This window comes from Hyperolius riggenbachi, chromosome 1 (genome assembly GCF_040937935.1).
Source record: "Hyperolius riggenbachi isolate aHypRig1 chromosome 1, aHypRig1.pri, whole genome shotgun sequence".
Classification (NCBI taxonomy): Eukaryota; Metazoa; Chordata; class Amphibia; order Anura; family Hyperoliidae; genus Hyperolius; species Hyperolius riggenbachi.
The window spans coordinates 638,475,529-638,501,694 of NC_090646.1; the positions used below are offsets into that span (position 1 = coordinate 638,475,529).

Sequence of the window (26,166 nt, forward strand, 5' to 3'; positions counted from 1 at the left end):
ATAGGATTAGATTGTGAGCCACTCTGAGGCACAGTTGGTGACAAGACAATATACTCTGTACAACGCCGCAGACGATGTTGGGGTTATAAAAATACTAAATACAGTATATTCTGGCGTATAAGACTACTTTTTACCCTTGAAAATCTTCTGAAGAGTCAGGGGTCGTCTTATACGCCGGGTGTCATTGATGCCGGGTGATGCGCCCTATCCTGTTACCGACTCTCAGATCTCGCTGCTGAGGACTGTAGTGAAGTGGCGCAGGCGCACATGTGTGAGATCTGAGAGGTGGAGAAGGAGGTAAATGGGATACAAGGGTGGGCCAGAAGGGTGAAAGAGGTGTGTTTTATGGGCACAGTGCGCTCCATTCTTCCATACCGCTCTGATAAACAGGTAGACAAGGAGAGCTGACCAATCCACTTAGGGAGAGGGAGAGTTGACCAATCCAACCAGTCAATCACCTGTATACTGTTATATACTGGGTATCACATACAGTACAGCACCAGTATCTGTTCATACATAGCACCAGTATATGATGTTTTTTTTATTTCGTGTGCGTTGGAAGAGGGGTAGTCTTTTACGGCGAGTATATCCCAAACTCTATATTATTTGGTCAAACGACCACTAGCCGTTTGTACACCCGTACGGACCTGACAGTCGTTTGAACGACACTTGGTCCAACTGATCCATTGGTCCAACTGAGCGGATCAGGCAAAACACCTATTATCCTTTGCGTGACTACGCATTCATACGTCAAGTTGGTTTCAAAAAGTTGGACCTGTGTACGTACACACGTCTTTTGAAGCGTTTATGTGATGTAAGTCTGTTGTGTAGGTAATGTTTGCTGTGATAGAAACAGTCATTTTTGGCAGTGGGGAGGGAAAATTAACACTGAACTGGGTTGGAAAAAAAAAAAGAAGAAAAGGGCAGAAGGGATGTCACTTTGGAATCACAGAGAGACAATAAAATGGAAGTCGTCAGCAGAAATATTCACTTCTTTTTCAAATCATGAGCATGCAGGCACACAATCACACTCACACGTGCAGCACGCAATCTCCCTCACACGTGTAGGAACACCATCTCCCTCACACGTGCAGCACGCAATCTCCCTCACAAGTGTAGGAACACCATCTCCCTCATACCTGCAGGCACGCAATCTCCCTTACACCTGCAGGCACGCAATCTCCCTCACACCTGCAGGCACGCAATCTCCCTCACACGTGCAGGCACGCAATCTCCCTCACACGTGCAGGCACGCAATCTCCCTCACACGTGCAGGCACGCAATCTCCCTCACACCTGCAGGCACGCAATCTCCCTCACACGTGCAGGCACGCAATCTCCCTCACACCTGCAGGCACGCAATCTCCCTCACACCTGCAGGCACGCAATCTCCCTCACACCTGCAGGCACGCAATCTCCCTCACACCTGCAGGCACGCAATCTCCCTCACACCTGCAGGCACGCAATCTCCCTCACACCTGCAGGCACGCAATCTCCCTCACACCTGCAGGCACGCAATCTCCCTCACACCTGCAGGCACGCAATCTCCCTCACACCTGCAGGCACGCAATCTCCCTCACACGTGCAGGCACGCAATCTCCCTCACACGTGCAGGCACGCAATCTCCCTCACACGTGCAGGCACGCAATCTCCCTCACACGTGCAGGCACGCAATCTCCCTCACACGTGCAGGCACGCAATCTCCCTCACACGTGCAGGCACGCAATCTCCCTCACACGTGCAGGCACGCAATCTCCCTCACACCTGCAGGCACGCAATCTCCCTCACACCTGCAGGCACGCAATCTCCCTCACACCTGCAGGCACGCAATCTCCCTCACACGTGGAGGACAAAGGGGAAAAAGTTTCTTTTTTCCCTTTGTCCTCCATTTTGATGTCATTATCCGCCGGAGGCATGATTGCCCCATTGCAGTGGCATACCTAGGGCATTTGACACCCGGTGCTGGGTATTTAAAGACACCCCCCCCCCCACCCAAAAAATAGGAGAGAGTGCAGCATACTAAGGGCGCCAAGGTGGGTAATGCCAACCCCCACCTGGGTCCCCTCCTTCCATGCTCTCCCCCCTCCATGCTCTCCCCCCTCCAGATATGCGGCAGGCCCAGTGGGCAGGGAATACTTCACCTGACTCCTGCGTTCCAAGCGCTGCGTCACAGTCACTTGCCACAGGTCTCCGCCTTCAATGCCGCTCACTGTGCTTCCTGATTAGCTGAAGCACAGTGAGCGACATTGAAGGCGGAGACCTGTGGCACATGATGGTGACACAGCGCTCCAGCGCTTGGAACGCAGGAGTCAGGTGAAGTATATCCTGCATACCTACAGCGGGGAGGAAGGGACCCAGGTGAGGGGGGGGGGTCTGGTTCCCCCTTCTCTGGCCCTCCTTCTTGCGCTGCATCCCATCCGACTCCCTTCAGCTCCCATTCAGAGCTGCCTAATAATAAAAGTGTTATACATACCTGGGGCTTCCTCCAGCCTCATTCGCACGGAACGCTCCTATGTCGCAATCCTCCGCTGCCCGCAGCTCCAGTACCTGATCCCATAACTTCCTCCAGTCACGGTCAGTCTGTGCAAGAGAAGTGCGCTCTCTATGTATCTCTCTGACAGCCGCTGGAGAGATACATAGAGCGCACTTCTCTTGCATCAGACTGGCTGCGACTGCAGGAAGTTATGGGACCAGGTACTGGAGCTGCAGGCAGCAGAGGATTGCAGCATAGGAGCGATCGGTGGGCATGGGGCTGGAGGAAGCTCAAGGTATGTTTAACACTTTTATTATCAGGCAGCTTTGGTACACTTTAATTGTCCTCAGGCCAGCTCACAATCTATAGAACCCAGCTTCTATAGCCAATATAGGAGAAAGCTGCCTGCCTGATCATCAGAGCAGCTCACAACAAGCCATTATAAAGCAAAACAATACAAATTTACCTTTCAGAGCAGGATTCTATGTGATTTTATAGGTCAGCTCAGTTTTCAGCTGTGAATCACTCCTTCTCAATGTAAATAACCCCCATGCCCTGCCTATAGAAAGACTTCCCTGCTCCCATCCCTCCTGGGACCCCATCCAACGCTGCCTAGCACAGTCCAGAGCACTGAGGATTCCTCCAGCTGATCACACTGATCAGCTTCCTCGTGGCTTCCAGGAGTGCTGTATGTATGCTGACAGGCTGTGTCAGCAGCAGGGAAAAGAAGGGGATTGCAGGACAGTGATCCAGGACAGTTGGAGCACTTAGTTACCTTCTCTCCATGCTGGCTGAGACTCGAACTTCGGGGCTGTGGGGGCGGAGTTTGCTTGGCTGTCTCTCTCACTTCTATTGGCTGGAGAGAGCTGACAGCCGGAAAAGAATGTTTCTGATTGGAGGGAGGGAGGAGAAGGAGGCGGCAGCACCCTGAAATGTCTGTTGTTACTGTTCAGGCTTGCTGAACCACGCTGTAATAGCAGCAGGCAGCTATGGGATTGCTCACAAACCAATGCACAGACAAGATTAATTTCAGATGATTAGTTTATGGACGGTTGGCAACCCTGCTTTGTGACACCCCCCTCCCTGTCAATCACCCGGGGCGCCCCGCCCCCTTGCGCCCAATGGAAGGAACGCCACTGCCCCATTGCACCTGCATCTCCTGACCTGCCAGGTCCACATCTAGTGCCGATTTTTCTCTTCAACTTCTCCAACCGAAAACGATACTCCCTCACACGTGCAGGCACGCAATCTCCCTCACACGTGCAGGCACGCAATCTCCCTCACACGTGCAGGCACGCAATCTCCCTCACACGTGCAGGCACGCAATCTCCCTCACACGTGCAGGCACGCAATCTCCCTCACACCTGCAGGCACGCAATCTCCCTCACACGTGCAGGCACGCAATCTCCCTCACATGTGTAGGAACACCATCTCCCTCACACGTGCAGGCACGCAATCTCCCTCACACGTGCAGGCACGCAATCTCCCTCACACCTGCAGGCACGCAATCTCCCTCACACCTGCAGGCACGCAATCTCCCTCACACCTGCAGGCACGCAATCTCCCTCACACGTGCAGACAGACAAAGGTTTTTATGCATAAAAGTCAAATTATAGTATTGACTGTTCTTTTCATTTTGACAGAAACTGCAGAAAATATTGGCTTTGCTTGTGATTTATTAACAGCCGAGACTAAGATCTGCTATGGTGAAGACATCAAGTAAGTTAAAACATTGCAGGAAAACTGAAATGAAACCACTAAAAACAAGAAACCCTCTTATCATGCATGACCACATCGGTTGGCCTGTCACAGCTGACCCATTGAGAGTTGCCCAATTTGAAACCCTCCTTACAAATCCATCCGATCAGAACTAGAATCTTTTTACATGCGCACAACGCCCGGAGGTATTAACTCTCATCACCGCCTCTACCCGCTGTGTTCCAGTTTGATATACTTCCTGGAACGTGACATGGAGGGCAGCGCACAGAGGTGGCAATATGGGTAAGTTTACACCCCCCGCCGCTGTGCCCATGTACGAAGATTCAGATCGGAAGAATTCGGAACGAGGTTTTGAATTCCAGTATTCTGAACATGACAGCACTACCCATTGCTCTGCATCTTGGGAGTAATTCAAGACTAAATCCTATCCAACACCACAAAAAACTTAAACCACTACTTGCCAGCTCATTGGTGCGCACACACACACACACCCCGTGGCACCAGTGGGTGTTTTCTGGCCGCCTGTCCTACAAAACGTATAGTTTTAAAACTTCCGTTTTGCAGGCATAATGTGGGGTCTTTACCCCCCAAATCCAACTTGGTCGTGGATTCTGCTGCCCCTGTTTCTTTCATGTGAGGCAGGGCTATGAGCTGCAGCCCTGCCTCACACGCGTCTGTCAGCGGCGGATCTCCACCTCTCCCCGCCCCTCTCAGCGAAGGCGGACTGAGAGGAGCGGGGGAGAGGCTGAGGTCCGCCGCTGATAGACGCGTGTGAGGCAGGGCTGCATCTCATAGCTCTGCCTCACACGGAAGCGCTCCCCGGATGTAGCGGGGGGATTTTGGGGGGTAAAGACCCCTCGTTATGCCGCGGGATAGCGGTGTTTTAGCAGGGGCAAACATGCCCCTGATGAATATAAGCTAAAAAGCCATTTTTAATCTGGCTTCAGACTCTCTTTAAGGACCAGAGACTGCTGGCACAGTAAAACGTCACTTACCGACGAATCGCCGCAATCATCCACCGCTCACGCCGTTCTATGCCCACCGCAGGTCGCTCTCTCTGCTGTCCCTATGATGGCAGAGCATTGTGCGCCGGTCAGGAGACGTTTTCATTGGCTCCTGCCGCTGTCAATCGCTGTAAGCCAATGAGATTGGCGTACAGTGATGACGGGGTCAGGAGCCAATGAAATCTGCTCCTGACCGGCTCACACAGCTCTGCAGTCATTATGGCGGCAGGGCGAGTGATCTGCGGTGGGGAGACAGCAGCGGGAGCGGTGAAACTGCGCAGCGACGAGTGTTGAAATCTACCTTCTGTCAGATGCGCACAGCCACAAGCAGGACGTAGAGTTCAGCTGCGTCGGTCCGAAACCAGTTAATGTATGAGGCCCTCTTTCAGGCCCGTCGGGAAGAAGCACTTACATTTTTATCATGTGAATCCCCCACTCGCACTTCTTGGAGTAAAAGGGTAGACAATGGCCTCCCATACAAAAACGTACAGTATCTATGCCCATCGCTATATTCCAGCCAAATTCCATTTAATGTGGGAGAAGTGGAAAGCCTGCTAAAGTTGTGTGTCCGTCGCCTGAACTGAAACACCTGCTATGTTTGTGTTAAATGGTCTCTTTTGGATTGTAAGATTTACCTGCCGCACAGCGTAATTAGTTTGAGAATTAGAACACCTTTTGTGCATAATATGACACCAAGGATTTTAACCAAGCTATCAAATCCTCATCTGTGAGAGGGAGCATTCTGTGCAGTTACAGTCTTTCTGAATTGCACATGCGCAGAAAACTCCTGGGGAGGATAGCTTGATCAGAGGATGGGTGGGTAATACAGCGCATGAGCAGTGGCCCGTGGCTGAGCTAGTCAGAGAATTTATCAGGCTGGACTGCTGGAGAATGGAGGGGACCAGGCAAAATCCAACCAAGCAAACAGACTACAGGGGGTTAAAGAATCCCTAAGTAAGCTTAAATCATGAGGGGTTCTACATCTCAGATGCACTTTTAGGGCTCGTTTCCACTATCGCGAATCTGCATGCGTCCAACGCATGCAGATCCGCACATGTAATGCAAGTGGATGGGCCTGTTTCCACTGTAGCGTTGTTGAGGTGCGTTTTTTTCAGCGTGAAAAAAACGCACAAAAGAGCCAACGATTTCGCCTGCGTCGGGAATCCGTGCGAATCGCCGCTAATGTATTTAATAGTAAAAACGCATGCGTTTGTTACATGCGTTTTTACCCGCGATTTCGCGTGCGATTTCGCACCTTTTTCAATTTTATTTAGCCCTGGCAGTGTCATGGTTAATTTCGCATGGCACCCTGCCATGCGAAATCGCAGGCGAAATCGCGGGTAAAAACGCATGTGGAAACACATCCGCATGCGTTTTTACAAGCGTCGGAATGCGGCCGAAATCGCGTCGCAACAGTGGAAACAAGCCCTAAAGGACTTACGAGGCCAGATTTGTAAAAAATAAATAAAAAAAGTTAGATACCTGTGTGTGTTTGCAAGGCACGGAGGACGCCGTCCGTGCCGTTCCGCCTGTTCCCCGCTGCTTAATATGCCCCCGAACGGTCCCCGACCGCGCGGCCCGGGTCATGCTCCCCAGCCTGTACCAAGATGGCCGCCGGAGCTGGCCGCGGCTGCGCAGTCCGCATAGCCGCGAGTGCGGCTGCGCAGCTCTAAGGCCAACCCCCCGAACCACGTAATAGTAGCGTGGATCGGGGAGTTGGCCTTAGAGATGCGCAGCCGCACTCGCGGCTATGCGGACTGCGCAGCCGCGGCCAGCTCCGGCGGCCATCTTTGTGAAGGCTGGAGAGCCCGACCCGGGCCGTGTGGTCGGGGGTCGTTCGGGGGCATATTAAGCAGCGGGGACCAGGCGGAACCGCACGGAGGGCGCGGACGGCGTCCTTCGTGCCTTGCAAACACACACAGGTATCTAACTTTTTTTATGTATTTTTTACAAATCTGGCCTCATAAGTCCTTTAAGGTGTCCACTAATGGTACAATTTCCCGAATAATAGGCACGCTGATCCGATGACTATTGGTTGGAAACGATCGATCAGGTCCAGTAACTGGAAGGGACCACATAACCCGATCCAATCAATTGAATCAATCTGTTTTTCAGATTAATTCTATTGATTGGATTCAGTACATCTTCCCTTTCCATTAGTTGACCTGATAGATCATTTTCCGACCAACTGCATTTATGGGAACGTTCAGTAAATGGACCATTTCTGGCCACCTTTAGCGAATCAAGCATAAAGTACTGAGGAATCCTTGTCATGCCTAAGAGTTGCCGGTCTAGCAGAACTCGGAGAGAAACGTGATCAGTTTGATCAGGTGATTTGTGAGGTTCTGATTGGCTGGTCATATCCATTGGCTGGTCTGCTTGCTGTGTCCTACATAATGACAGCACAAGTAATGCAAGCATTCATTATGTGCATATCATTAACTTTATCTCTACAGTTCACAAAAATACGAGTTAATAGTCTTTACTTGCCTTTTTTTTGCATTTCTCCAATGGCGGGAGCGGATTGGTGATACCACATTTCTAGCACACTCTTCAAAGCCATATTGTTAGTCATCGCCACCTTAAATCAAAATCGGCACACTATTATAATAATATAATAAGATTTTCCAGTCTTTTTCAGTAACTGCACAAGAAATGAAGATAATTATCACCAGTAGGGTCACAGAGGACAGTAAAATACTAGGCCAATGCTTTAACTTTTCCACAGCCTTCTAAAAAAACTTTGGTGGTGTGTTGTACCTAAAGAAACCAAGGCCATAGCCCCATTTTAAAGTGAACCTCCGGACTAAAAATCGACTCAGCAGCACTGAAAAGGCCTGGTGTTTCTTTAACAGTTTCACAGCATCAGAACTTTGTTTCTCTTATACAAGCCTCATTTTTAGCTGCACAGAAGAAAACTGCCCGGGCTTTTTTCCCCTGATGCTGTGCAAAGCATGATGGGATTTCTGATTTTGTTGTTCTCTTTCTGCTGTTTTGGTGCAATTTTTTTTTTTTTTTACATTTTGAACTTGACATTTGAAGCCTAGCGTGTGCAGCTGGGAGGGGTAATCAGGACACAGGATAGTTGGAACTGTGTCTCCTGCTCCTTGTTACCTCCTTTCAACCAAAAAGATGGCTGCCCCCATGACAAAGATGGCAGCCCCCATGAATCACAAACATTTGCTTGTTATTTTAAATCAGGGTGGGTAAGAGATTATATTACCTATCTATTCTAATTAACATAACTAATTTAACTTGATGACAGTATGTTTGTTTAGGCTGAAGTTCCCCTTCACCCCCTGTGTGTATAGTAAACCCTGTTTATGCTTCTACTATTAATAAATTAGCTGCAGTGAGTGGAAAAAAATGTGAGTCTAAAATGTTCCCAGCTTGCAAAGTGTCCCGTAAAAAGAGGGCAGAATTCCTGTCTTTCAATGACAAATGTTTGGACATTTTATGCACAGTTACAGGATACCCGAAGTGACGTGATATGGGGGTTGATTCACTAAGCTGAGCCGCTACAGCAGCGGACCTTAATGACTGCAGCGAGTGTTCTAATCCCTGCCGCACGCTATGCAGCCATAGCATGCGCAGTTAAATTACGCTGGGCTCAGATAGTTTAAAGAGCGCTTTGTTATACTTAACGAGCGCTCCACTGAACCCGCCCGGAGCCCGGCTGGTCCAGTAGCTTCAAAGTACGATATTCCTGCACTTTGATTGGCCCAATAGCGTGACTGTCAAGTGCCAGGACTGGGTCAGACTACAGTGTGACCCTCACTGATAAGAAATTACAGCTATAAAACTCTTTCCTAGCAGAAAATGGCTTCTGAGAGCAGGAAAGAGATACAAAGGATCAACAGTTCAACAGTTCATAGATTTTAGCTCTGGCTTACTTCAATGAATGTGTCATTGAGCAAAAACAATAAAACAGTAAAAACTTAAAAAGTAAATTTAAATATAAAATAAAACTGTGGAATATCTTAAAAAGTCATTTTTTAGGAGAAGGAGGCTAGATACAAGTGTTTATTTCATTAGTTTATTTTCACCTCGGGTGGCCTTTAAAGGATAACCAAGCTGAAATGTAAAAGTTAATGTTTACTTCCCTGGGACTTCTTCCAGCCCCTATCAGTCTTTGGGGTCCCAATCTGCAGCTCCCCTGCCCTCCAGTGTGCCGCAAGCCCTTTCGTAAGATCGCCGACCACATCTGTGGTTGAGTGTTTGCGCACCTCTTGCGATAGTGATCCCTCCCTGGTTGACCTCAACTATTAACTTTCACTTTCTTCCCCTTAGTGCCCTTCTACAGACAAGAATGGAAAATCAGAAGAACCGAACAGCAGGAAACCCTTCAGCTGCTCAAAGCAGCCCAGAACCCTTCTTCAAGACTGACCAGAAATGTTCCCTCATCATCACTGGCTCCTGGCTGGTATGCAGGCCTCCTCTTACTTTACTGTATTTCTTAGAGATGGTTTTCTACCCAGAAGTGCTTTTAATTCATCTCAGATGACATCTTGTTTAGCCTTAATAGCCCTTACTAGCTTCTCCTGACCTCTAGCTCCATCTTCCACACTTTGGAGGAAGGAGTACTGAGGTGAAGGACTCATTGCGATGCACAAGGCCCTCACTCAGTATTGATCTAGAGATAACAGGGTTTGATTATTTTTGGGAGTCAGACTATTAAAACTACCATTCTAGGCATCAGCAGAGGATGGTGTCTCTTGTGCATCAGGTTGCTATTTAAATGTTTCGCTAAACTTGGTCAGTATGCTGTGCTGGCCAATGAGATCTCCATGCTTCAGTCCCGTCCATCTGTTTCAGATGCAATCTGATGAAGTGTGATGTACTCTACATGGAAGAGCTGTGGGGAAATTGGAGGCATGTTGAGTTGAAGCAGGTTACTTCGACACTCAGCACTGCTATAGCACTAATGCTATAGTGTGCACACTGCACAAAGGTAATTCAGGGTGGTGGACCCCAAATTACTTTTTCCTCCAAGTTGTAGAAGGCTCAGAGGGGGAATAGTTTTTAAGGGCAGCGGGAATTTAAGCGGCAGCAGGGTGAGCTGTCATTTGGCTCAACCTGCACCCAACTCCCCAATGGCATAGTAATACGTACGCAGTTGAGTTGCACAGCCAGTGAAATGTGTTATTCAAAGTGGCTTTAATGAGCCAGTAGCTGCTCTGTACAGTTGGCCAAGTACTATGCCTACCTTGGTACATTGCGGACGATGACAAAAGAACAGTAGAAGAACTTGACTGCTAATGCTCAACTGTAAATAAAATTGTGAGGGTGGTCTAAGAACATGGTCAATTGTAACAATATATGGAGGCAGATGGTCTCTACAGAGACATTAACACAGTCCCTAGCAACAGGTAGTAGCTCACTGTTCAACACCTCCCAAAAAAACTTTGAATCAGAAGTGCTGAGTTGTGTTGTTCTTTTATTTAACATCAAACTATTCTCTGGTATGGGCAAAATGATAATTGAACTTGTAACTGCAAGTTTAATTCTCCTATTTAGAAATATGGATTGCAGCACTGAAACATCATTTGGTCTGCATGGAATAAAATTTTGATTTTTACAGAATAATATCCTCCTGGAGAAGAAGAAAAAAAGGAAGAAACGACTGAAGCTAAAATTCCCAAGGACGGCAGAAGAGAAACAGCTAGACCTGGCAGAAAAACAGAAAGCTTACGCCTATAAAGAACAGAGACAGAAGAACTTTGTAGACCTGGCCTGCGAGTGCAACTCTGTCATCTGCTGCAGGGTGACCCCGAAACAGAAGGCCATGGTGGTAGACCTGGTGAAGAAGTACAAAAAGGCCATCACCTTGGCCATTGGAGATGGTGCCAACGATGTCAACATGATTAAAAGTGAGTGGAAACATGAAGTGAGAGGAATATGGAGGCTTCCATTTTCATGCCCTTATAAAATATGCCAGTTGCCTGATTGCCATGCTGCACTTTTGGCTTTATTTGTTTTTGATTCACACACCTGCTAGAAGAATGCAGCCAGTGGAGTCACAAAAGATGTCAAAGCATCTGATATGCATGCTCATTCTGGGCCAATGAGGTACAGCTTGAAATCTAGAAAGCCCCGATCACACTTGCATGGATGAAAAACTGATCCTTGGAGCAGATCAGTTTTTAAAAGGCATCAGTTTTCCATCCATGACCCGTTAGCGTGCGGTCAATGCGACGGACGCGTTGCTCCAGAATAATCTCTGCAGACCCAAACTTGCTGTCCATTCGATGGAACAGGCTGGACGGATCCGCTCGAACGGAGCAATGCGAATGGAACTTATTGATTAACATTAGGATCTGTTCACCACCGTTGGGGTCAGTTCCATTACGGTCCGCTAAACGGACCGTTCCTTTGTGTCCAATGTGAAACGGGGCTTAAACTAGACAATAGGAATAAAATCAGACTAGATGTGTAGGAAGGGTTATCTACTCCGGAGATCTCTCTAGTTGGAGATCCATCCTGAAAAGGCTCACTGGGTTCACTTTTTAAACTTCAAATAAAGTGCACACATTTCCTGATGCATCCAATTTTAATTGGCCAATGACTAGCCAATTTTACCACCTCCATGTAGTATGAGGGTCAACAGATTTTAAATATTAAGAGCAGATTGTGTAGGTAAATGGAGGTGTTAAAATTGGTCAGTAATTGGCCAATCAAAAGATTCTATGTTGCCTAAAATAAAGTAGACCCTTTGCTTCGTGTGCACCGCAACAGAATATGAGTCTTCCTATCCATTGTTCACAAGAAACCTGCCAATGTATGTTCAACTTCAACAATAATAATTCACCTTTTTTGAGATCACACCCCTTGCTCTGTTTGGTTTACTATAATAAGGCTTTCTCTCCTGGGACATACCGTATTTTTCGCCGTATAAGACGCACTTTTTCTCCCCCAAAAATAGGGAGAAAAAGTCCCTGCGTCTTATACGGCAAAGGCAGGGAATCCCCGACTTACGAACGCCCGCCGATACGAACCGCCGACCCGCCGCCATGTCGGGGATTCCCTGCCTTTCAGTGCCTGCTTGGGTGCCTTCCTTCCTCCCTCCCTCCCGCCCGCCCGAGTTTTCTGATCCCCCCGTCCGTCCCCGAGTGTCAATAGCGGCAACTTACCTTTCACATGCTCCCGTGCCGATCCCACATAATTGTGCTGCCCCCCGCTAGCATGCGCTCCCTCCCCCTTGCGGATCTGGCCCCCCGGGTGTGTGAAGTAGCGGCAGCTTACCTCCACGATGCGCCCGCGATGACTGGAGACATCCCTCTCCCCGGCACTTCGCGCTCTAGTGACTGGCTTGAACTGTGCGTCATCAGTTCAAGCCAGTCACTAGAGCGCGAAGTGCCGGGGAGAGGGATGTCTCCATTCATCGTGGGCGCATCGTGGAGGTAAGCTGCCGCTACTTCACACACCCGGGGGGGGGGCCAGATCCGCAAGGGGGAGGGAGCGCATGCTAGCGGGGGGCAGCACAATTATGTGGGATCGGCGCGGGAGCATGTGAAAGGTAAGTTGCCGCTATTGACACTCTGGGACGGACGGGGGGGGGGGGGGATCAGAAAACTCGGGTGGGAGGGAGGGAGGAAGGCAGGGGGCCACAGGAGGACACATGGGGGGACAGAGGCGATATGAGGGGCAAGTGGAGACACATTGGGGGCCACAGGACTGGAGGACATGGGGGGCACAGAGGCAACATGAGGGGCAAATGAGGACACATTGGGGGCCACAGGAGGACATATGGGGGGCACAGAGGTGACATGAGGGGCAAATGAGGACACATTGGGGGCCACAGGAGGACATATGGGGGGCACAGAGGTGACATGAGGGGCAAATGAGGACACATTGGGGGCCACAGGAGGACATATGGAGGGCACAGAAGCACACATGAGGGGGCACATAAGGACACACAGGACACATGGGGGGGCACAGGAGGACACATGAAGGGCACATGGGGGGGGGCACAGGAGGACACATGGGGGCACAGGAGGACATATGGAGGGCACAGGACGACACATGGGGGCACAGGAGGACATATGGAGGGCACAGGAGGACATATGGAGGGCACAGAAGCACACATGAGGGGGCACAGAAGGACACATGGGGGGGCACGTGAGGACACACAGGACACATGTGGGGCACAGGAGGACATATGGGGGGCACAGGAGGACACACAGAAGGACACATGAGGATATGGGGGGCACAGGAGCACACATGAGGACACACAGAAGGACATGTACAAGACGCTCCTGGAATATGGACGCACCAGGTTTAGTATTTTTTACCTGGTTTTTGCCCTCCAAACTTGGGTGCGTCTTATATTCCGGAGCGTCTTATACGGCGGAAAATACGGTACATCAGAATTAAGCATGAATTTTAATCCTGCCCTTAAATAGTTGTTTTCTTCCTGGGTTTCAGCTGCCCATATAGGTGTTGGTATAAGTGGACAAGAAGGAATGCAAGCCGTCATGTCCAGTGATTACTCCTTTGCACAGTTCCGATACCTACAAAGACTGATCCTGGTTCACGGTCGTTGGTCCTACATCCGTATGTGCAAGTTCCTGGGCTTCTTCTTTTACAAGAACTTTGCGTTTACCTTAGTCCACTTCTGGTATGCCTTCTTCAATGGATTTTCTGCCCAGGTGAGCATGGAAACACAACTGGGAGGGCCAATCTCATGTGACTAATTATTATGGTGGGTGGAAATGGCTGATAAAAGAATTTGATTCAGCTTGGAAGACCAGAATGTCTTGAAAATGGATGGCAGTTCCCTGTAGCGAATAAGTACCAACAGACCATAAACGGACCAAAATCTATGCTATGTTGTAACTATCTAGCATCAGTAAAATGTTAAGCTTCCTGAAGCGTCATCGTCCTAAGAATAGTTTCAGTGTCCTGGTGCAAGTAAGGGGAAGCCTACATAAGTTATCTACAAACCTGAGATATTTGATGTTGGGTTTGGGAAGACACCCAAAACAAGGGATAAGTAGACATTTTGAGGAGAAAGCCCCAAGTAATTGTAAATCCTTGTGTTGAATTGGTCTCAGCTGGATTTACCCTGCAGTTTAGGAAGTTCTAGTTGGCTGCAGACAGAAATAACATTTTTACTATTATTTTTAATTATTAATATTCAGAGTTATTTGTGTAGTGTTTAGATATGAAATGTCATCATTTTGTGGATAGCTATAGAACTTTTATTGTCTCCTTTACCTTACTGTTGTTCTTTCGTTTCAGACGGTGTATGAAGACTGGTTTATTGCCCTGTACAACGTCTTGTATAGTAGTCTTCCTGTCCTGCTCGTTGGCCTCTTAGATCAGGTAGGTCCAGCATCGTATTCAAAGCAAAGAACTTTGGAATGAAGTGGAATTCCATCTATATCCTTTACCCTTTCTATCAATAAATAATCGAACATTGGAACCTCTAATCAACCTTTTATTCCAACATGTCCGGTCTTTCTCACAATCAGTACAGAGTTGGTGGTGTGTGCAGAAAACGTATCATCTAATAAATGAGCCAAAACCAGATTCTGTGACTGCCATCTTATGTTTATATGGACCTGTAACCAGCAAATATAGCAACAACGCTATTTGGCAGTCGGAGAGCCAAAATCTTCAGGACAGCTGATCTATGCAGGGCAGATTTCGGTTAGAAAGAAAATAGACAACTAAGGTTGCCCATACTTGATTTGCAGCATTGATATCATGTAGATTGGAACATAATGTTTGAATCTGGCAGAGATCGATGCTGCAATCATCGATTTGCTCAAAATTGGGTGCGTGGTGACAGCGGCTTTCGATTTCCCGACGATCGACAGACCCTGAACGGTCTCACCTGGGTTTAATCTGTACACCCCCCTTCCCCAGTTGTACAGAGCATTGTGGGCTCACCTGTCCACACCTCCTCTTGTGTACCATTTTGTCATTGCCGCTGGGTGCCTGTGCCACGTTAGCCCGCCGCATGTGGCCTGGTCATGGGGTACAAGCCTGGCAGAAACAGATCACAGCAGGAAGTGTGCCAGCGGAGGAGGGTGAGGCCTACTTTATACCCCAACCAGGAGCTTTCAGGGCCTTAGCTCAGGACCCCGGATCCTCTTTTTTTCTACTGTCATTCTTTGCAGTCTGTGCTTACATAGACTATAGGTGGTGTATGCGTCCTTACACACCACCGTATGTTGGTTAGAGATGGCCTGAATGGTTAGCGAACAGATAGGGTGGTTCGATCCGCCCCCTATACCTCATCATTGGGCTAAACTTTGACCCCCTACATTACAGTCAGCAGGCACATGGCAGCCAATCAGGCTGCGCTCACCCACTGACCCCGCCCCCTCCCTCTAAAAACACAGCAGCACCGGTCATGTTCTCAGTCTGGTGCTGCTGCTGTAGTGAGTGGAAGGAGAGACATTGCTGCAGGGACAGGGACAGTTAGCTAGGTGCTTCTGTTTATTGCTGATTGCTGAAAGCACCCCAAAGCAAAAGCCCTTTTGAGGGCTCATGTTGTTCTATTGGCCACAGTCATTGCTGGGCTGTGTAGTTCTACTATATGCTTCTATCTATATTGCAAGCAAGCCAGCACACTGTCTATCATAAGCTGTGCTTAGCTTGCTACTGTATCAGTTATTGATATCTGTCTGTGTGGGTTACACACTGCATACAGGCCACAGTCATTGCTGGGCTGTGTAGTTCTACTATACTCTTCTAACTATTGCAAGCAAGCCAGCACACTGTCTATCATAAGTTGTGCTTAGCTTGCTATGGTATCTGTTATTGATATGTCTGTGTGGGTGACACTTACACTGCAAGCAGTACACTACTTACACTACCTGATCAATGTATACACACGCAAGATGTTTTAAAGCACTTTATGCCTCCAATTTAGGAATGCAATGTGATTTCTGCCCTTTAGGGATTGTAACACTACTCTGTGTCAAATACGTAATTTTCCCCGGGACTTTTGGCATGGATTCACCTCCAGCATGCCCCCCTCCAGGTGTTAGACCCCTTGAAACAACTTTTCCATCACTTTTGTGGCCAGAAATAGTCCCTGTATGTTTTAAAATTTGCCTGCCCATTGAAGTCTATGGCGGTTCGCACAAACTCAAACATTTGCGGAAGTTCATGTTCGCGAACCCAAAATCTGAAGTTCGAGCCATCTCTAATGTTGGTTTTACAGGGTAAGGGACTACCGGAAGTGGCCATGGAAACGGTAATGCTGGAATCCTGATCTCCAGAAATGAAAGTTGCTGTTGTGGGCAGGCATCACCTTCCCCAGCTACTGACAGGGGGCGCTGTTGCACAACTTACTGACAGGGGGTGCCGTGGAGGGTAATGGACATGTAGCAGTGCTGAAATAATCAGCACCAGGCCAGCCAAGTGTTGTTAGTGATGGTGCCTATACACGATACAATAAAAACCTTTTGATTTTCCCGTTTATTCGATCTAAATGATCGAATTGAATGAAATTTGAAAAAAAAAATTTCGATCAAGAAATTGGAATGTTTATCCCGTTTTTTCGAGAAAAATCTGATTGGACATTTTGGAAAAATCTTTATATTCGATCTAACGGAATAATTGAACTAAATTATCTAATTAAAAAAAAATGAAAAATTGTACCATGTATGGCCACCTTTAGATGGACTTCTCAGTCATTTTGACATTTTCAGACCATTCTGCATTTGAAGCAATACAAAGAAAACATCGCTAAGCATTCCTGTGTACAGTATAGCATATTGCACCGTGCTCCCACAAAGCTAAGAATTAGCGGTGTATTTTCCTCCTAATTGAAGTTCTTGTCATTTCAGGATGTTAGTGATAAGTTGAGCCTCCGCTTCCCGCGTCTCTATATACCGGGACAGAAGGATCTGCTGTTCAACTACAAGAAGTTCTTCCTGAGTTTGTTCCATGGCATTGTCACCTCTCTGATCATCTTCTTCATACCGTACGGGGCCTTCTTGTTGACCATGGGACAAGACGGGGAAGCGCCCTCCGACTACCAGTCATTCGCTGTGACGACGGCTACCGCGCTCATCATTACGGTCAACTTTCAGGCAAGTTCAGGTCACAAACTACCTCTTAAACCATTTTAAGATGAAATTTATAAGGCCAGCAACATGCAGGGCAGGATTTCTTGGAAGGCCGCAAAGGCCTTGGCATTGGGCAGCAGCAGCCCTAGGGGGTGGCTGGACATGGAAGAGGGATTGCTGCATATGCAGGAGGATCCTGCAACCAGGGAGCAACTTGAGGAAGAGGGGTGCTGCTGCCCAAAAGATCTGTACATGAAGGAGAGGGGCTGCTGTTCATGGACATTACATATGGATGAGGAGGCTGCACATGGAATGGGGGCGTGCTGCTGCACTTGCAAGGGGATCAACAAAGCAGTTGGCCTAGGGGAGCTAAAAGTTTAAATCCTGCCTTGGCAACATACAGAAAGATTTGGTCAGCCAATCGATCAAGTTTTTGACCTGAATTGATCACATATGCAAGAAGCCGAGTGTTCACCCTTTCCAATCCAGTGTTGCACTATGTCTGACATTGGCATTTTCCAGTATGAACCCAATGTCGGACGTAGTCCAACACTGGAAAACATGGATGCCACTAGGGGTGCCACTGCCGGAACTATTCCGACAGGCCTTCTGATGTGGATCCCCACCAGCACCCCGCTTCAACGCATTATTACACAATTATGCCGGCGTGTTTACAAACAGCATGAACTGGTGAATGCACATATGCTTTCTTGTGATGAACAGCCCCCCAAACCAGGTGAGACCTGTCCTCCTGGCCACGGGCACTTGACATTGCGCACTGTCAGCGCTCTCTTTTGTCTTTTCTCCAAGGTTGTGGTAGGGACAGTATATTATGAATCCATCTGAGTGACAGTCAGAGCAGGATTATCCACAAAGCAACCAAGGCAGGTGCCTCCTGGTGCCTCAAGAGTAACTAGGGGTCCAGCGGAAACCTTCTCTGACCCCTCTTCCACCTTAGATGACTAAAAGTGGCCCCCCGTTTTGTCTTAAACCATCTCTGGGGACAGTAAATAATGAGAATTGTTTAGTATTTTCTGTAAAGTGAGGAGAAACACCGGGTATCCCAGACTAATCTGGGGCAGAAGACTGTGTGACATCATAGCCTAGACTTATCACTGGGAGAGCGGGGTTACATGCCAGTATACAAGTGAAGTATGGTCCGGTGTTACTCATGGAGCAGTTTTGAAGACCTCAAACCAACAAATGTTGATTCCGTACGGTTCTTATCCAGTTCTGTATCATGCCTGAAGAAGAAACTTAGTTTCAAAAGCTTGCAATAAACCTTGAACCATGTTTGTTGGTTTGATGTCTACACACCAATATACATCAATATACAGTAAAGATATAGGGAGGATTTCTGATGCTAAAACTAGGATTATTACCATAAAATAGTGTATCCTATTATGCCTCTTTAATGATAGACTGTTTTCTCCTATGTGCTGCAGATTGGGTTGGACACATCATACTGGACGTTTGTGAACGCGTTCTCTGTATTTGGAAGCATCGCAATCTACTTTGGCATTATGTTTGATCTGCACAGTGCGGGAATCCACGTTCTCTTTCCCTCTAAGTTCATATTTACAGGTAAATGAAGGTTTCTGTGGGTAGAACAGGCATAAAGCCGCCTATAAAAAAGGGCGTCATATATTGCTGCTAGTAGAATGTCAGTAAAATTACCGACATTCTGCTGCTTAATTCCGAAATTCTTCTGAAGTTCACCGATATTTTACTATGACCTAACCCTACTCTCACACACAACTCTCCCTTTACCGATGTCTAACCCTTAACCTCCCCTACCGATGCCTAACCCTTAACCCTCCCTCTACCGATGCCTAACCCTTAACCATCCCTCTACCGATGCCTAACCCTTAACCCTCCCGCTACCGATGCCTAACCTTTAACCCCTGCCTCTACCAATGCCTAACCTTTAGCCCTCCCTCTACCGATGCTTAACCCTCCCTCTACCGATGCCTAACCCTTAACCCTCCCTCTACCGATGCCTAACCCTTAACCCTCCCTCTACCAATGCCTCTAACCCTTAACCCTCCCTCTACCGATGCCTAACCCTTAACCCTCCCTCTACAGATGCCTAACCCTTAACCCTCCCTCTACCAATGCCTCTAACCCTTAACCCTCCCTCTACCAATGCCTCTAACCCTTAACCCTCCCTCTACCGATGCCTAACCCTTAACCCTACCTCTACCGATGCCTAACCATTAACCCTGCCTCTACGGATGCCTAAACCTTAACCCCTCCCTCTACCGATACCTAACCTTTACCCCTCCCTCTACCGATACCTAACATTTACCCCTCCCTCTACCGATGCCTAACCTTTAACCTTCCCTCTACCAATGCCTAACCTTTAGCCCTCCCTCTACCAATGCCTAACACTTAAACCTCCCTCTACCAATGCCTAACTCTTAACCTTCCCTCTACCAATGCTTAACCCTGCCCTGCACTGCAGGGGCCTCAGGGGAGCAGTATGAGCTGGGTGGAAACCTGGGGGGCCCATCACCGGCTCTAGGCCCCCAGACATAGATACCATTGATGCCCCTCGCCAGGCTGTCACCCTGCCCCCTTTCAACCCTTGTCACTCTTCTATGCTGCACAAAGTCTGGGAACTCGCTGTATGGATAAACGTTTGTTACTGTGGTTCAAAAAGGCGAATTATTCTAGAACTCTCTGTATGTGACAGTTTGTAAGATTTCGGCCTTGTGCTCTTGCTTTCCAGGAGCGGCACCAAATGCTTTGCGGCAGCCATATCTCTGGCTGACAATAATCCTGACCGTGTCGATTTGTCTTCTCCCTGTGGTGGCAATGAGGTTCCTAAGCAAGATAATATATCCCTCGGAGAGTGACAAGGTAAGCTCAGTAACCTTCACTTATATTGCAGGGACAGATTTTTGTAGTCAAAGATTTTGTTGTCTTCTTCCTCAATTTTTTGTCACATGATCAGTGAAGTGATGAAGGCAATTTGGGAACTGATCGGTCCATCTTCCGGCATCTTAGCTGTAACCATGCGTAGGCTTGGTTTTAGGGGCAGACGAGACTGCTCACTGCCCTAGGTGAAGTGGTTCACCCTGAAAGCCATTTAGCTTAGAAACTGCCCGGACCTTGTCCCTGCAATAGCACAGTGCAAGTGAATGGGTGCAGCTGTGTTATCTATAGAAGTATGGATTTGAGAATAGAATTCCAAGAATGTATTAACTGCAGTGTCACCGCACACAGGGAAGCAACATCTGGGGGCTGAATTACCAATCGTGCATCCCAAGCAATTGACTGGGCCAAATATGAAAAGCGACACCACTGGCAGAGATAGTCTGATATGCCTCTGATAAGAGTCAACTTTGGTCTTCACCACCACATCCTGAACATCACCCCCATGTGATTGGTGCCCAGCCTCTGGTCTGGTGTCCACGCCAGGCTTTGAGGCAGTTTGGGACTGGTTGGACTTCAAACCAGAAAGGCCAGCATAATTCAGAAAACTAGCAAGACTTTGTAAAAACAAGTTCAGCATTGCAGACAGCATTATAGAGGCGTTAAGGCCGTATACAGTCTGACCTCCAGTTTAGTATGTTGTGATCTTTCACAGGATCTCTTTTTCATGAACAGCCAGGACCTCCAGGATATACGTGATGATCCTACAGAATCCCAATCCTCCCCTATCTCCTTCCCTGCCCATGGCTCGGCAAAGTAGGATATAAATATAAATAATAAACTGGCCTGGCCTACCAGTATAGCTGGAACCGCTCTCCTGCTTCCTGCCTCATCACAGCAGCCGGGAGCTGCTGTGAATCAGTTACACGACGGCAGGAGAGAGGAATATAAGAGAAGAGGAGGCGGCCGTGGGAGGGGGGGGGGGGGCAAGAGGACAGTCCTGCGGCCCAACTGCAAACGTCCCACGGACCAGCAGTGGGCCGCGGACCACAGGATGGGGACCTCTGTTTTAAGAGGTTTTAACATTTTGCAGTTCTCATGCGGATCCTACTGAGCATTGCTGCTAGCTGGTGTGTAATGGGTTCACATCTACAGAAACAATGTCTACTGTGTCAAGGCAGGTTTGGATTCATGGGAAGAAGCTCTGAGCGAAACCGGGAAAAATAGAGCCACAGTCGGCACCTATTGTAAAAGCCGCGATTTGCGACCAAAGATGGAAATTGGCGCAGAGGCGCCGGAATTATGCCTTCTGTGCCACAAATCTCAGCTTTCGTAATGGCCGCAATGCCGCAATTAACATTTCCGCAAGCTCCCAATGCCCGCGAAGCTATTAGGTGCTCAAATTGACTTTTACTGCCCTAATCAGGCGTCTCCAGGCGCCGAGATTTACCGTGCTTAACGCATATCACGGCTTTGCGGCAGAGAAGGGGTTACGGTTTAGGAAGGGGGTAGGTTTAGAGGACCCAGGGGGATTAGGGTTAGGCACTGGGGAGGGGGGTCTTGGAGTTAGGCACAAACTGGGGGGGTTTAGTTAGGCACCACGGAGGGGGGTTCTTAGGGTTAGGCACCACCAGGGGGGTTAGTTAGGCACCACGGGGGGGGGGGGGTCTTAGGGTTAATCATAGGTAGGGGAAGGGTTCTGTGTGAGATAAACATTGACAATAGTTTACTGTCGGAATCCAGCAGTAGAATATCGCTAAATGTACTGATATTCTACTAGCGGCAATCCCCTACTCCCTTTTTTCCAGGCGCCTTTTTTCATGGATGCGCCTAGAACCCAGTACAGTGCTTTCAGGAGCAATTAATGCTTTCTAGAAAAATCCAGCCATTACAAAAAATTGCTGTGCCAGTGAAACTGGATGAAGGTGAGCCCACCGGAGCGATTGTGATATGGCCAAATCGTGCCTGCACTAATTTTTGTAACGATTGCTATACAAAGCGATTTGGAAGCTCGTGTACTACCCAGAAGCCACCAGTTTACCCAAAATTCCTTGCAGAACTTCAACTGTGGAAATCGCAATTGCTTTTGCAATCACAAGAACCAAAATAAAATTGATGCAAAAAAAAGTCAGGAAGCACTGCTGAACTCACTTTCCAAAATGCTAGCAAAATCGCTAAGCGAGTGCAATCAGTGATCTATAGCAGGCCCAGGCCTCAGAAACCCTGGATGTGCTCTGATATGATCAAGGTGTTGCCAGCTACCTGCAGACCAGGGGCGTAACTAGACATCACTGGGCCACCCTGCAACATTTTGGATGGGGCCCCCCCACCCCCACCTCCCTGACTTTCTGCACAGGAAAACTGAGGACCAATGTGTTTTCCCCATGCAGATAAAAACACTTAGACTTAACTACTTTGGCCTCCTGGACGTACTAGCTACGCCCAGGAGGCCATGTGCGCGTCCGCACGCTCCCGGGGCCAATCGCGCGCGTGGACGCGCGCTCCCGGCCGTGGTTCGTTAGCCTGGCAATCAGTGAATCGGGCTATGTTGCTCGATCACTGATTCCTCTCCCCTGCAGAAAAAGCGACAGCTTCTCTCAGAAGCTTCGCTTTTTCTGGCTGTTGCGTCCCCCATGCGTCTCTCTAAGCAGGGCCGGATTTGTGCTTTTTGCCGCCCTAGGCCAATCATCACCAGCACCTGTCACTGCCCGCTTACTCCCTGCTTTCACCTCCACTTGTCCGCCTTTAATTGAGACCCAAACTTCCCCTTGCTCGCTGCCCGGGCTTTCCTCTATCAGACCTGCAGCAATCAGCGTGGCCCCTAGTGATGAGTCAGGCGAGTGGTGACCAATGAGGGCGCTGCATACTTCACATAAAGGAAGTGTGAAGTATACAGTGCTGTGATTGGTCACCACTCGCCTGACTCATCACTGGGGGCCACGCTGATTGCTGCAGGTCTGATATCGGCAGCGGAGTAAGGGGAAGTTGCGTCTCACACATAGACAGACAAGTGGGGGTGAAAGTGGGGAGCAAGCGGGCAGTAACGGTACATAGCTAGGTTGCACAGCAGGCGCCCCAGCTGCCCCTTCCGCCCTAGGCCTCTGCCTCGGAGGCCTTCCCACAAATCCGGCCCTGTCTCTAAGCGTATGTTACGCTTAGAGTGACGTCATGCAAACAAACTCATGGCCGCCATCTTGTGGCCAAAAAGTAAAACTACAACTAAAAGTGAAAAAAATTAAACTTAACACACATTTACATTACAAAACTACTGTTTACATCCCACCCTCCCAAAAAATACCCAAATAAAATGTTTAATATAATAAATAACAAAAAAACATTGCAATAAAAAAAAACAACATGTAAATATTTACCTAAGGGTCTAAACTTTTTTTAAATATCAATGTAAAGATGAAATATTTCTATATTTTTTTTATTTTAAACTTGTAAATAGTGATAGATGCAAAACGGAAAAAATGCACCTTTATTTCCAAATAAAATATTGTCGCCATACATTGTGATAGGGACATAATTTTAACGGTGTAATAACTGAGACATATGGGTAAATACAATACGTGAGTTTTAATTATGGAGGCATGTATTATTTTAAAACTATAAAGGCTGAAAACTGAGAAATAATGAATTTTTTCTTATTCTTCCTGTTAAAATGCATTTACAGTAAAGTGGCTCTTAGCAAAATGTACCACCCAAAGAAAGCCTAATTGGTGGCGGAAAAAACAAGATATAGATCAGTTCATTGTGATAAGTAGTGATAAAGTTATAGGCGAATGAATGGGAGGTGAAAATTGCTCGGTTGCATAAAGTGAAAACGTCTGAAGGCTGAAGTGGTTAAAGAAAATTTCAGGCAATCTATGCTACCCCCAGATCTACTTACCCGGGGCTTCCTCCAGCCCCTTGCAGCCGACAAGTCCCTTGTTGCAGCTCTGCTCCCAGTACACACATACACATACAGCTGTATTATTTTACTACATGAGAGCACATTCTATATGGAGGAACAACAATGACAGGTGAACATAAGATATAGTATCAATGTAACTTTGGCAAAACATTCAGAATGTCACTGATTGATACTGTTATTATGGGATCTTGGACTCAGTATGAGACAACAAGCTCTCAATGAGACAGTGACAGTTAGACATCAATCTTACCCACTCCACTGTGTCAGTAATCAGACACCATAAGATCACAAGCCTGTGTGTGATAAGAATCTAGGAATCTCTTCTGAGGGATTGCTGAATAAGGGCCAGTCTACAACTTTTTTTCAACCTGTAACTTCTTTGTTTGTAGCGTTGGACATGAAGTCATCAGAACTTTGCTGCAGTGTGAGACAGATATTTTTTACGAACCCTAGGGGGCAAGGACAGTGTACACATTCCAAAGTGTGTATGATTTTTTTTATCTGTGTGGTGAACACATGCAGTCATATAACAATGGTACGAGAGCAGAAAGTGTTTTCTCTCCATGCCCTTAGTGGTCAATCTCTCAAACTTTCCCCCCACGGGCCCCCTGTGGCTTCTGGGCCCCCCTGTGGTGTATCCCTTACAGGGTCTATTGTTACGCCCTTGCTGCAGACAATTCCTAAGACATTTAAGCCACGTTTTCTTAGATCCAAAAAATACAGTATATGTATATTCAGGTCTCTGCACAATTCAGAATCTGAAAAATTAGATGGTTGTTCAGCAGGTTAGTTGACGTCTAAACAAAATCCACCATCACAGTGTAGTAGTTTTTCTGGAAAGGCAAGTAGTTATCTGGAGCTAGTTATTACCACCATGGAATGTGACATCTTGCTTCTGGCAGTCACATTTGTTTTAGAGACAGTCTGATGACACGAAATGGAGTTTTGCCACATTTACAGTATGTGTATCTCCTTAGCTTTCTGTGTCTTCATTATCACTTTTAAGTGACACTGTAGTTGTTCACTGCTTTCCTATCTACTGCCTAGTTGCTTAGCTTGCAACTGTATTTGTGATCAAAAGTACTATAGGATATCTCTCTGTATGTGTTAAGGTACACAGCCCTGTGATAAACACGCGCGCACACACACACTGACACACACACACTGACACACACACACTGACACACACACACTGACACACACACACACTGACACACACACACACTGACACACACACACACTGACACACACACACACACAGACACACAGACACAGACACACAGACACACAGTACACACACACAGTACACACACACTGTACACACACACTGTACACACACACTGATACACACACACTAACACACACACACTGACACACACACACACTGACACTGACACACACACACTGACACACACACACTGACACACACACACACACTGACACACACACACTCTCACACACACACTCTCACACACACACTCTCACACACACACACACTGACACACACACACACACTGTACACACACACACACACACACACACACACACACTGTACACACACACTGTACACACACACTGATACACACACACACTGATACACACACACACTGACACACACACACTGACACACACACACTGACACACACACACTGACACACACACACTGTACACACACACTGACCACACACACTGACACACACACACTGTACACACACACTGTACACACACACTGTACACACACACTGTACACACACACTGATACACACACACTGACACACACACACTGACACACACACACTGACACACACACACTGACACACACACACTGACCACACACACACTGACACACACACACACACACACACACACACACACTGACACACACAGTGTATTTGACAGTGATTGTGTGTCTTTGTGATTACACACACTTGTCTACCACTATTGAATATTGTTAGTAGTACTGCATACCCCCAATATGCCACGAGAGGACTGACCTTTTATGTCCTGAGAGTGTCAACTAATGACAACCCTTTGCAGCTGTTTGTGGCGGTGCGATAAACAGTGAGTTTGGTGCGTTAGTGTGACGCAGTACACTACTTTCACTACCTGATTGATGTATACACACGCAAGATGTTTTAAAACACTTTATGGC

The 26,166-nt window shown here is 47.7% G+C and overlaps 1 protein-coding gene across 2 annotated transcripts in view; it reads left to right on the forward strand.

The window, feature by feature from the left end:
* The window catches only part of LOC137530260 (phospholipid-transporting ATPase IC-like), a 173,726-nt gene that overhangs the window by 142,915 nt on the left and 4,645 nt on the right, over positions 1-26,166 (forward strand). For both annotated transcript variants that reach the window (XM_068251295.1, XM_068251296.1), the window contains exons 20-27: positions 4,116-4,191; positions 9,486-9,618; positions 10,777-11,065; positions 13,620-13,843; positions 14,436-14,519; positions 17,000-17,245; positions 18,667-18,805; positions 19,953-20,083. In XM_068251295.1, the coding sequence (XP_068107396.1) occupies positions 4,116-4,191; positions 9,486-9,618; positions 10,777-11,065; positions 13,620-13,843; positions 14,436-14,519; positions 17,000-17,245; positions 18,667-18,805; positions 19,953-20,083 (1,322 nt within the window). The remainder of the gene's footprint in view (positions 1-4,115; positions 4,192-9,485; positions 9,619-10,776; positions 11,066-13,619; positions 13,844-14,435; positions 14,520-16,999; positions 17,246-18,666; positions 18,806-19,952; positions 20,084-26,166) is intronic.